We start from the raw sequence: 11,683 nt of genomic DNA on the forward strand, positions 1-11,683 counted from the left end.
CATAGATTTCAAGAAGACCTTCGATAGCATCCACCAACAGTCATTCTGGAACATGACGAGACAGTATGGCATCCCACAGCGATATATCAATACCTTTAAAGCTCTGTACCAAAATAGGCCAATAATAATGTGACTTGACCTCACACTAATTGCAACAGAAGCAAACTCAACTGATTTGTGTATCAATATGTCCTGAATGAGGAAAAAAAAGTGTTAAGGAATTGCATGGGTGGAAAGTTTTGAAAAATGCATAAATATGATCCTACCCAAAAACCGATTTTTAGCCTTTTCTGCTAGATTTGACTATGCTGTATTTTTTTCCTTGAAGCAAAAAAAACACATACAGAGTATCAGTGATGAGAATTTATTGTGATCACATCATCACACTGATCAACTGCTGTATCCTGAAATTCAAAATGACTGCCATCCGCCCTATAGTGACAATACAATACAATCTAAAAAACTGAGCACTCTAAGTTGATATTCGGCAGGTGTATTGCTCAGGACCCATGGAAGTGCAGTGTCAAGATTGAAGTTGTTTGGGCGAGTGGTTCTCGAGAAAGTTACAAATAGTTAGCTCGCTATTTATTACATTATGTTACATTGTACATATTCTGCTAACTAGTTTAAACACGCCGCGCACGCCACAACGACAGTGCTCTTTTCTGAGTTATGGACCCTGCCCCTCTAACATCCTCTGCACATCCCTGACTAGGATCCAGTTCCAAACATGCACGTTTTCAACCGTGCGTGCATATTTTTCAACGTGCATATTTTTTTTCCACTTTCAGGAAATGGAGGCATATGAACAGTGTGTCATTTGCAAGCAGTCTGTGGACGGAGGAGGGTCGTCAGTATCAACACTTGAAGAGAAGGGAAGTTCATCTATCAACCAGGCCAGTAAAACAAGGGGAGACAATATTCATGGCAATATTCAATATCAGACAATATTCAATATTCAATATTTATGCAATGATGCAGGCAACTAGACCAAGAGTCATGTTAGCACCACTTCAGTTTGGGTTGGGCGTGCAACTATATCACCACTTTGCATCGCGGTTCCTCATTGATACTCTTCATCACCTTGGGTTTTGTTGTGCATACCAGGAGGTGCACCAGTTTGAACGAAATGCAGCCAAATTCCATGGAACAAACATTCCTGACCTATCGACAGAGTTTGTCCAATATGTAGCTGACAATGTCGACCATAACATCCGCACGCTTGATGGCCTTGGTACATTCCATGGTATAGGAATGATTGCAGCCATAACCCCTGGAATTCGATCAAGGCAGCCAATCCCCAGGATCAAGGCTACTTCCTTGGATGTGGCAATGGTTGGAAGGGTACAAGTACGGTACCACAAAGACGAAAGGCACAATTTGACGGCACTGACCTACCAGAAGCTTGTCAACCTTCAGGTCCAGAACAGCTGTGAAAATCTTGATGTCCTGTGGAAAGCATCCGAGCAGTTCGTGCACACTCAATTGTTGATGCAGCCCTCAATGCACTGATGCTATCAAACGTGTTCGATTTCCATCTACCACAGCAATCTGGAACTACAGACAACAGTAAGGATGGAGAGTCAGAGTCAGCCGAAGCAGCTGCAGCTGCAAGGCCACCGGATCATCAGATAACAGATGGAAGCAGACATGCGGACCTGGAGGGAGCTTATAAGATCTATGAGAAGCTGATAAATGGGGCTATATCTGCTGAAGAAGTTTGTCAGTCTGAAGTTCGAGTGAGAATCAGAGACCGCCTTCAAAAGCACATCGAGTCCACCAAGAAGTCCTCTAGAACTTCAGCTCTCTGGGTTCAGTGCATGGACATGCTGGACATCCTACGAAAATACATCAGTGCAGAACGCACTGGAAACTGGGCCTTACATCTGCAGGCTATCCAGGACATGCTACCCTATCTGGCAGCATCAGGACACAATCTTTACACCAAATCTGCCAGGGTGTACCTTCAGCAGATGCACAACCTCAAGACTGAACACCCAGAAGTCCAACAACGTTTCGAGGAAGGGTTCCACGTGATTCGGCGAAGCGATCGCCTATGGGCAGGTCTCTCACCTGACCTGGTCATTGAGCAGGTTCTGATGAGAAGTTTAAAAACCAGTGGTGGGCTCACACGAGGGCGAGGGATGACGGAGCAACAGCGTCTGTTGTGGCTGCTATCGATGCCCGCCTGTGCAGAAGTAAACCAGGCAATGGAGGGACTCACGGGGGTCAACTACAACACTGGAGAGCAGAACAAAGACATGACTTGGTCCCGTGACTCAAGCAAGGCAATCCCGTGACTGGAAGGACACACTGACAGTTCTCAGTTATCTACAGGAGCACAATCCATTCAGCAATGACCCTAGTTTCCGGAATATTGCCACTGGGAGAATGCCCTTTCCACCGTCAACGTTGATACAGCACAGTCCGTTGGCACTGCGATACTGAAGTCCATGGATGGACTAACACGTGCTGAGTTCACCTTCAAGAGGTGAACTTTCTCGAGAACCACTCACCCAAACAACTTCAATCTTGACACTGCACTTCCATGGGTCCTGAGCAATACACCTGCCGAATGTCAACTTAGAGTGCTCAGTTTTTTAGATTGTATTGTATTGTCACTATAGGGTGGATGGCAGTCATTTTGAATTTCAGGATACAGCAGTTGATCAGTGTGATGATGTGATCACAATAAATTCTCATCACTGATACTCTGTATGTGTTTTTTTTGCTTCAAGGAAAAAAATACAGCATAGTCAAATCTAGCAGAAAAGGCTAAAAATCGGTTTTAGGGTAGGATCATATTTATGCATTTTTCAAAACTTTCCACCCATACAATTCCTTAACACTTTTTTTTCCTCATTCAGAACATATTGAGGATACAAAATCAGTTGAGTTTACTTCTGTTGCAATTAGTGTGAGGTTGACCCTTTTTTTTGCGTAAAATGCCTGCACTAAAACACCAGTTGCTGCATCAAGACCAGCTCTGGGACTACAGACTCCTGATATTGTTGGAGGAGTACGCCAGGGGTGGACACTCTCCCCTTTCTTACTACTTTTGGTTATTACCCTCGCCTGAGGAGAGGGTATTACATTTGAGTCCGTTTGTCTGTCTGTCTGTCTGTCTGTTTGTTTGCCCGCACAGAATAAATATGATTTTCTCTGCAACCATTCGTCCGATTGACAGGAAATTTTCACCATATGTGCAACTCCACCTGTAGAATTTTTAAATGATAATTATGACGTCATAGGTCACGTGGTTCGGCCGCCAACAAGGAAAAGCCCCCAAAAAATTGCACCTCTATATCTCCGAAAGCGCTGAATAGAAAAAATTGAGAAATGGCTCATTGTAAAGCACTCTCCATGGGGAATAAAATATGTTAATGATGATGTCATAGGTGCCTCCATTATGACGTCATAATTCGCCATGTACAAAACTTCTTCCTATTAAGATGAAATTTATTGAGCGCCATGTAGACATAAACTGGTGGAGAAAAAAAAATAATGATGACGTCAACGGTCGCGTGGTTCGGCCGCTATGTTAGTTTTATCACAAAAGCCTTAAAAATCACTGAAAATACATGCTGGTGAGGGTTTGCAATCTCTGATTGCTCTTTCTTGTTTACTTTGTAATGAGGAAAGCCATGACAGGTGCCAACTTCGGCGTCCCATAGCAGCAACATCGCTTGACAGACCTGGACTTTGCAGATAATGCCGCACTTCGCACTTTTGGCAGAAGATTCTACTGCTCTGCAAGATATGACCTTTAGCTTTGAGAAATGCAGTGCCAAAGTGGGCCTGTGTATCACCTGTGCAAATACCAAGACCATGATCACACAATAACAACAACAAAGAGGTCACCCTATTACAGTTGGTCAAGAAAACATTGAGGAAGCTGACCATTTCCCGTATTTAGGTAGCACACTCTCCAGGGAAGGTGATGCCGTCCAATAATCCTGAAATATCAGAAATCACAGACAGGCAGGGATGAATACATAATTTATGCTAACCTTCGGTGGTGGAGGTAAATATGGGGGAAGATGTTCACCACCCTCCTTGCCTGTATGCTCCAGAAATATCCCTTCTCTCCGCTCCCAACACTGACCTCCTCCCAACCTCTTTTCCATTCTCACCTATATTACTTTTATTCCACACGTAACAGACAGACAAACAGGGGTGAATACATAACCTCCACCCACCTTCAGTGGCAGAGGCAAAGATAAGGGGGATTTTTGCAGAGAATCGGAAAGAACGTTGATGAAGATGAGGTACAGGACAGGGCCCAATGCACTGCCTTGGACACTCAAGTGTGGACACTGAAAGGAGATGACAAGATCCCATTGAGAGCCACGCACTGACGATGGAAGTGGAGGAAGTCAGCAAGCCATGAAAGTAGGATGTCTTAGGGGAAGTTTGGAGAGCAAGGCGGATACCAAACTTGTCAAATGCATGAGATATGTCCAGAGAGACAGCCCTGATTTCATGTCTGAAAACGAACCTCTCAATCCATTGTTGGGACAACAGAAGCAGCAGGTCTAGGGTGGAGTGACTGTATTAACATCCGAACTGATGGAGATCAGGCTGTTGGATCAGGCCATGTAAATTGTGATGATGGATTGCATCGCTTTGCTTATGTAAGCGAATAGGCCTGTATTTAAAATGATCTCTTTTTGCGCCATATCTTACTATAATTCACCAAATGTCCGTCTGTCCGTTCGAAGGTACCGCAAAAACGGCTCAACCGATCGCAACGATATTTTGGGTGGGTATTCCTGGGACCCCTGGGAGTAAAATAGACTATAGTTTTTCCAATTTTTCCAAGTTTTCCAATTTTCCAGTTTTTCCAAACACGATGGAATAATATTTACCGATATGAACAGTGATGTGGCTTTTATTGAAATTCTACAAATACTGTTTAGATTTTGATGACAATTATGAACCTGCAGCGAATGCGGAAGTGGACAGATGACGGCAATGCCCAGGTTTGATAATATCCAAATACAACCGTCATTCAATCATAATGTTAAATCGTTAAACGTTAATCGTGTTAATCGTTTTGTTAAAGTACCAATTGATGATTGGAATTGAGTGAATACAATTACGATTTTGAATTCGTAATTGTGTTCACCCAACCGTACGGAACTTCACATCAGGGTTTAAATATTTGTTTATGTCAGGAATCTTGTTAAAAGTTTATTTTTTCTATTAATGCCATTTAATTTGTGATTGGAGTTATGCTGTTTGGAATGAAAAAAGAGATATTGAGTTCAAGTGAATGACGGAATGCCGTGATGGTTTCTACTTTCTAAACGTGAATTCGCGGATCGCCATATGCAGATTCGCCATTGACTGGGTATGGAACAAACGTACCTGTTTGTTTGAGAGCGGTTACGTTTTTCATGGAAGTCCTTCACGAACTTGCTGTCCATGTCTGACGTGCGACTGAAGGTGCTACAGTAATGTGGAATTTATTGGTTTCATGCTTTAGCATTTGCCATTTCAGCATTGCCTGTTTGCTTCTGGTCTCTAACCCGTGCGTAGCACGGGTACCTCACTAGTTTGTGGAATGCAGTGATATTGGCAGACTTCCAAGTCGATGAAAAGTGACCGAGACCAAATGATAGGCTGAGCAGAACAGAAAAAGGATGTGCAAGGGCAGCAGAGCACGTTTTCTAGGACACGTGCGCTGATGCCATTCGGGCTTATTGCAGAATCAGAGACAAGGTGTGCCAGAAATTTCTCCACCTTCTCAGGTGAGAAAGACACAGAGTCCAAGAGCAGTTGCGTGTGAGTGGTGTGAATAGGAGGGAATGAGGAGTTGGGTATGCGAGATTTGAAAAATAACCCAAATAAAAAAACAGACGTGAGGCATTCGGCCTTCTCATGAGCAAAGTCAGCTGTGATGCCATTTGAGGTGAGGGATTGGTGACTTACAGCTCATCAAGGCAGTCAGGAGGCTGGACAAGTCTTTTGCCCATCATGAGATACTCGTACATTTGATAATTTTCCACACCTGGGTAGGGAATCTGTCCACGCATCACGATTTCCCACATGGTGACGCCAAATGCCCACTGGGAGGAGAGGGGTGGGAGGTAGGAATACAGGGGGCAAAAATCACATGGTGCAACATTCTTACAACACGGCAAATGGCCTTACAAAGCTGAATTAATTGAACGACAGGTACATACGTTTAATAATACCAGCCTTCTCTATGCGATCAGCCAATGGCAATAACAGCACATTCGTTCAAGAGAAAAGTTGATAAACATCCTACCACATCACTCTTGGCGGTGTAAAGATGATCCGTCATACACTCGAGGGCGAGCCACTTGACAGGCATTCGGGTTACCTGCCCTTGCCTATAGTAATCCCCACTGTAGATCTTCTTGGCCAGGCCAAAATCAGCAACACACACGGTCAGGTCCTCGTGCAACCTGACAGGTACAAAACTTGTTTGGTACTTCTTATTTAAATTTAAAAAATCACATCCTTCCTGTCACAGAGATACCGTCAACAAACAAGTCGAGGCACTGTGTGCATTTGGAGCATAGTGAATAGGCTGCTGCTTCTCGAGGCCATGTTGTGACGACAAATGTCACATAGATCACATTGAAATATGAAAATAAAACCATGGTGTCTTTGGACACTCCTTAAACAGGCTGTGGATGACAGGTATTACAAAATGTGTGTCAGAAGTGTATACAAGGTAAATAGCTCGTGCTAAAACCTGTTCTGTGTCTCAGCTTCCTCAAATTTACTTGGAGGCAATGGCACTGAGGTCCGGCCGAGGTTAGCTTGTGCATTGCAGATGACTAGACTGGGAGGTGGTGGCAGATATAAGCTCGAATGCCACTCGGTAGAGAGCATACCTCCGCCAGGCTGAACAGTGGCCATTTTCTATCCACCGATAGGCCGGATCTGGATCTGGACATGAACCAAAATCAAATGGGCTTGTTCTTGTCACATTACCAATGCATCCACCTAGTTTTGTCACAACTCGTCCACAACTTTTTGAAATACCATGCTACATATCGTTTTGACCCAATCTCTCAATGGCGAAGAATCACTTAAAAATTAAATAATTCTCATGTCCGAATCCACATTCAGATCCTCACCGAAATCGAATGTATTTATCCTTGTCACACACACAACCCGTTCACCAAGTTTCGTCCAAATCCGTCCACAACTTTTTGAGATATCCTCCTATGTATAGTTTTTGGCCCGATCTCCCAATGGTGAAGAATCACTTTAAAAATTGTAGTAGCCGGATCCGAATCCGGATCTTCACCAAAATCTAATCATTTCGTCCTTGTGGCATACGCTACCTCTCTGCCAAATTTTATCCGAATCTGTCCACAACGTTTTGAGATATCCTGCTATATGTCGTTTTTGGCCCTATCACCCAATGGTGAAGAATCATTTTTAAAACTTCTACTAGCCGGATCCGAATCCGGATCTTCACCAAAATCGAATCATTTCGTTCTTGTCACATACGCTACATCTCCGCCAAATTTCGTCCAAATCCGTCCACAACTCTTTGAGATATCCTGTTGACAGACAGACAGGTGGGGTGAAAACATAACCTCTGTCCACCTTTGGTGGCGCAGGTAATAAGCAGCGAAACGAATTTACGGCTCCAGCATCAGGTTCAAATACAGTGTTACGGATGAGGGTAGTGAGAGGTGCCTGCTGATCATGAACAAGTACAAAAAGTTTTAATTAAAACAAAAGCCGCGTCGATGTTACACAATGCCTAGATGCAGCTGTGCCTCTAACGTCGATGTTACACAATGCCTAGATGCAGCTGTGCCTATAACGTCGATGTTATAGGCACAGGACATTCCTATTGATTCGATTACTTGATGTTATTTTTGTGCAAAGTGAAAATATATCTTAGTGGGGCGGCTTAGCCCAAATATTCAAAAGAATTGTGCATTTTGTGAGGAAAGCACCAAATTTGGCACACTAGTAGACTATCATATTATGAAAAGATCTGGATATTGGGCCATCTCAGATTCAGAGATTTGATATTTGCAAGATTTGCAGATTTTGCAGATTTGCAAGCTGAGATTGCAACGCCAGGGACGGCCGACTCCTTCCTGCGAGCTGCCCACGTCACCCGCACAAGAAGAGCTCATCGAATCACTGCAGCGGCACTGCACATCCTGCAACACCGTGCGTATGAACGCCACTGTATGACATATGCTGATGATGCAGAAGACCTGCCTGAGTTCGAAGACTGGTGTCACCAGAGATGAGAAGACATTCCCAACTTTCAGTACTGGGCAACTGTGCTGGAACTAGAGATGTTGGTACTGGTCTACGTGCGTTCTCTGCGGCAGGCTTCATTCACGACGTACCGTGATGCCCTGACGGAACTGGTCCCATGGTTCCATGCCTTAGACCACACGCACTATGCCAGGTGGGTCCCTGTTCACCTGAGGGACACGGTTGCACTCCCAATGAAGCACCCAGATGTAGCCAGAGAATTCAGGGCTGGCAACTTCACTGTACAGAAGACGAAGAAGGTGTTCTCTTCGATCCCAATCGATTCCCGATGTCCCTGCTCTCAAATGTTGTGTTTATGTGCTTCCCCTTCTCTCCCCATCTTGTCTACCGCTCCCCTTTTTATATACTTTGTTTGTCTCTTTGATTTCTTTTTGTGATAAATGGTAGCTCTTTCACGAGCCTCGATTCTGTATACAAAAAAAAAAAATCGAAATCTTGCAAAAATCAAATCTCTGAATCTGAGATGGCCCAATATCCAGATCTTTTCATAATATGATAGTCTACTAGTGTGCCAAATTTGGTGCTTGTATCACAAAATGCACAACAGGTTTGCTATGCTGCTACACTATCTCGGCAATTTCCCGTGTGTGGCGACGAATTTTTAATATATCTCGGCAATTTCCCGTGTGTGGCGACGAATTTTTAATATATCTTGGCATTTTCCCGTCTGTTATTTCAGGCGGTGTATGACTGACAATGCCGCGATTTAAAATATATATATCTCGGCAATTTCCCGTATGTGGCGACACGTGAACGAAGCTATGCTCCTCTCTCCACATTATTGTGATGACGTATAAATTAAATATTTCATCGTGACGATTGTCATCAAATGGACGAATTTTTAATATATCTCGGCATTTTCCCGTCTGTTATTTCAGGCGGTGTATGACTGACCATGCCGCGATTTAAAATATATATATCTCGGCAATTTCCCGTATGTGGCGACACGTGAACGAAGCTATGTTCCTCTCTCCACATTATTGTGACGATGTATAAATTAAATATTTCATCGTGACGATTGTCATCAAATGGACGAATTTTTAATATATCTCGGCATTTTCCCGTCTGTTATTTCAGGCGGTGTATGACTAACCATGCCGCGATTTAAAATATATATATCTCGGCAATTTCCCGTATGTGGCGACACGTGAACGAAGCTATGCTCCTCTCTCCACATTATTGTGATGACGTATAAATTAAATATTTCATCGTGACGATTGTCATCAAATGGACGAATTTTTAATATATCTCGGCATTTTCCCGTCTGTTATTTCAGGCGGTGTATGACTGCCCATGCCGCGATTTAAAATATATATATCTCGGCAATTTCCCGTATGTGGCGACACGTGAACGAAGCTACGCTCCTCTCTCCACATTATTGTGACGAGGTATAAATTAAATATTTCATCGTGACGATTGTCATCAAATGGACGAATTTTTAATATATCTCGGCATTTTCCCGTCTGTTATTTCGGGCGGTGTATGACTGACCATGCCGCGATTTAAACAAAATATATATATCTCGGCATTTTCCCGTCTGTTATTTTGGGCGGTGTATGACTGACCATGCCGCGATTTAAACAAAATATATATATCTCGGCATTTTCCCGTCTGTTATTTCGGGCGGTGTATGACTGAGCATATAACCATAAATAACCACCTTTAGAGGCCATTTTTCCCCGCAAGGCGGGGGTTGGCCTTTTTCGGGAACAGTGGTTGTTGTTGTTTTTTGGTCCCCTTTTTGAAGCAATGTTTTACGGCCGGATGCCCTTCCTGACGCCAACCCTTTTTGCCGCCTTTAACGACAAACAGGGAATTACCAGTGAACTGGTACTCAATTTGCCGACCTCGGAAGGATGACAGGCTGAGTCAACCCCCCTGGCGTTAATTCAGCGATCGACCGGGATTCGAGCCCAGGATCCGAGGATCCTAAGCCGGCACCCTAGCCGCTAGCCCAACACCAGGGTTGAGCATGCCGCGATTTAAACAAAATATATATATATCGGCATTTTCCCGTCTGTTATTTCGGGCGGTGTATGACTGACCATGCCGCGATTTAAAAAAAAATATCTCAATGGACTTGAAGTTACAGGCCTTTGAGAATTCATTTCGTTCTATAAAGGGCAACTTTCATCGGATTTTCTTCCCGTTTTTTTTCAACCGAGTCTAAAACTATGTTAGCGACTGTGAAAAATGAAATGATATATCGAATTTGATTTGAAATAAAACTGTGTGAGAGAGGAAGACACCACGGGCCTACAAAACAGGCCTCAAAGCTATGCGAGTTAATAAAATGGTGGATATTTGTTTATATGAAGCCTCTCCCACAATGGGTGGAGCTATGGTTCCCAGAATGGGTGGAGCTTTGAGGTTTTGTCTTCTCTGCAAGAACAAGAAGAAGAAGAAGAAGAATCAGAGGAACAACAACAACAACAGCAGAGGGCACTCTATGAGCAGCGTCTGCGACGCGGCTAAAAACAGGAAACACCAGAGTAATGCAAGATCCCTATTTTTAAAAAATGTAACTTTATGTTAATCAGATTTAGGATGGATTTTAAAAACCAGGTAAGTAGGTTGGGTTGGTAACAGTAAAACATGTGGTTTCGTTGAAGGAGATTAAGGTACATTGGAAGGAAACTTTGATGAGTCACATAAAAGGCAGAACATTAAGTTGGAGGCTAAAATGAAGAAGAATTCACATTTTTTTTGTAAATGATATGTCTGTCATGGCTAAACTTCCGAGGGAAGATGAACAAAGTGATGTGAAAGTATTTTCCCTAATTTTCTTACCTGATGAAGAAGAAGCCGAATTACTTAATACCATGATTTATGGTGGTTTCTTCAACACTTAAGTTGGCATGGTAACCATTAAGATCCTCTCAAACATGTTTAGAATCAGATGGTTGTGGGGCAGAAAATGAAATGCACTTGGAGCTATAATTGCAATGAACATTATTAGTTATTACTTATTACATATCCGCAGTTTTCTTCTTCACATCTAGTCACATATTATTTGGTCAGTGGCTTAAAGAGTTGTCCCAAGTCTTGAACTAACCAGGTGACCAGGCCTGACATTTGAATAAAACTGGCTATGGCTATGGAATTTGGGTACCAGTGATAACGTTGCTGCCGTTGACCAAAAGGTCTTCGAAGTCTACCAGCAAATGCGAAGCTGACGGGTCCCCCACGTCCATCAAAGGGGACTGCATACCCATTGACGCAATGCGCAACCTGGCTGTGAAACACCAATTCGATCGTTTATAGTCGGGTCGAGAATCGAACCTTACCTCAACAGCTCTAGGTGAGGGTGCAAAACCTCTGTGCTATCCTGATGGACACATATCTCAATTTACCATAGAATACATCAAATTGTAGAATATAAATCGGTCTTATT

General features: G+C 43.2%; 1 protein-coding gene across 4 annotated transcripts in view; it reads right to left on the bottom strand.

The window, feature by feature from the left end:
* LOC137426493 (tyrosine-protein kinase Mer) overlaps positions 1-11,683 on the bottom strand; it is a 122,859-nt gene that overhangs the window by 3,621 nt on the left and 107,555 nt on the right. For 3 of the 4 annotated variants that reach the window (XM_068115079.2, XM_068115080.2, XM_078779349.1), the window contains exons 15-16: positions 6,275-6,434; positions 5,935-6,071 (exon numbers count right to left, since the gene is read on the bottom strand). In XM_068115079.2, coding sequence (XP_067971180.2) covers positions 5,935-6,071; positions 6,275-6,434 — 297 coding nt within the window. The remainder of the gene's footprint in view (positions 1-5,934; positions 6,072-6,274; positions 6,435-11,683) is intronic. The other variant, XM_068115081.2, reaches the window with a different exon arrangement.

The sequence above is a fragment of the Myxine glutinosa genome, chromosome 5 (assembly GCF_964187855.1).
Source record: "Myxine glutinosa chromosome 5, kmMyxGlut1.1, whole genome shotgun sequence".
NCBI lineage: Eukaryota > Metazoa > Chordata > Myxini > Myxiniformes > Myxinidae > Myxine > Myxine glutinosa.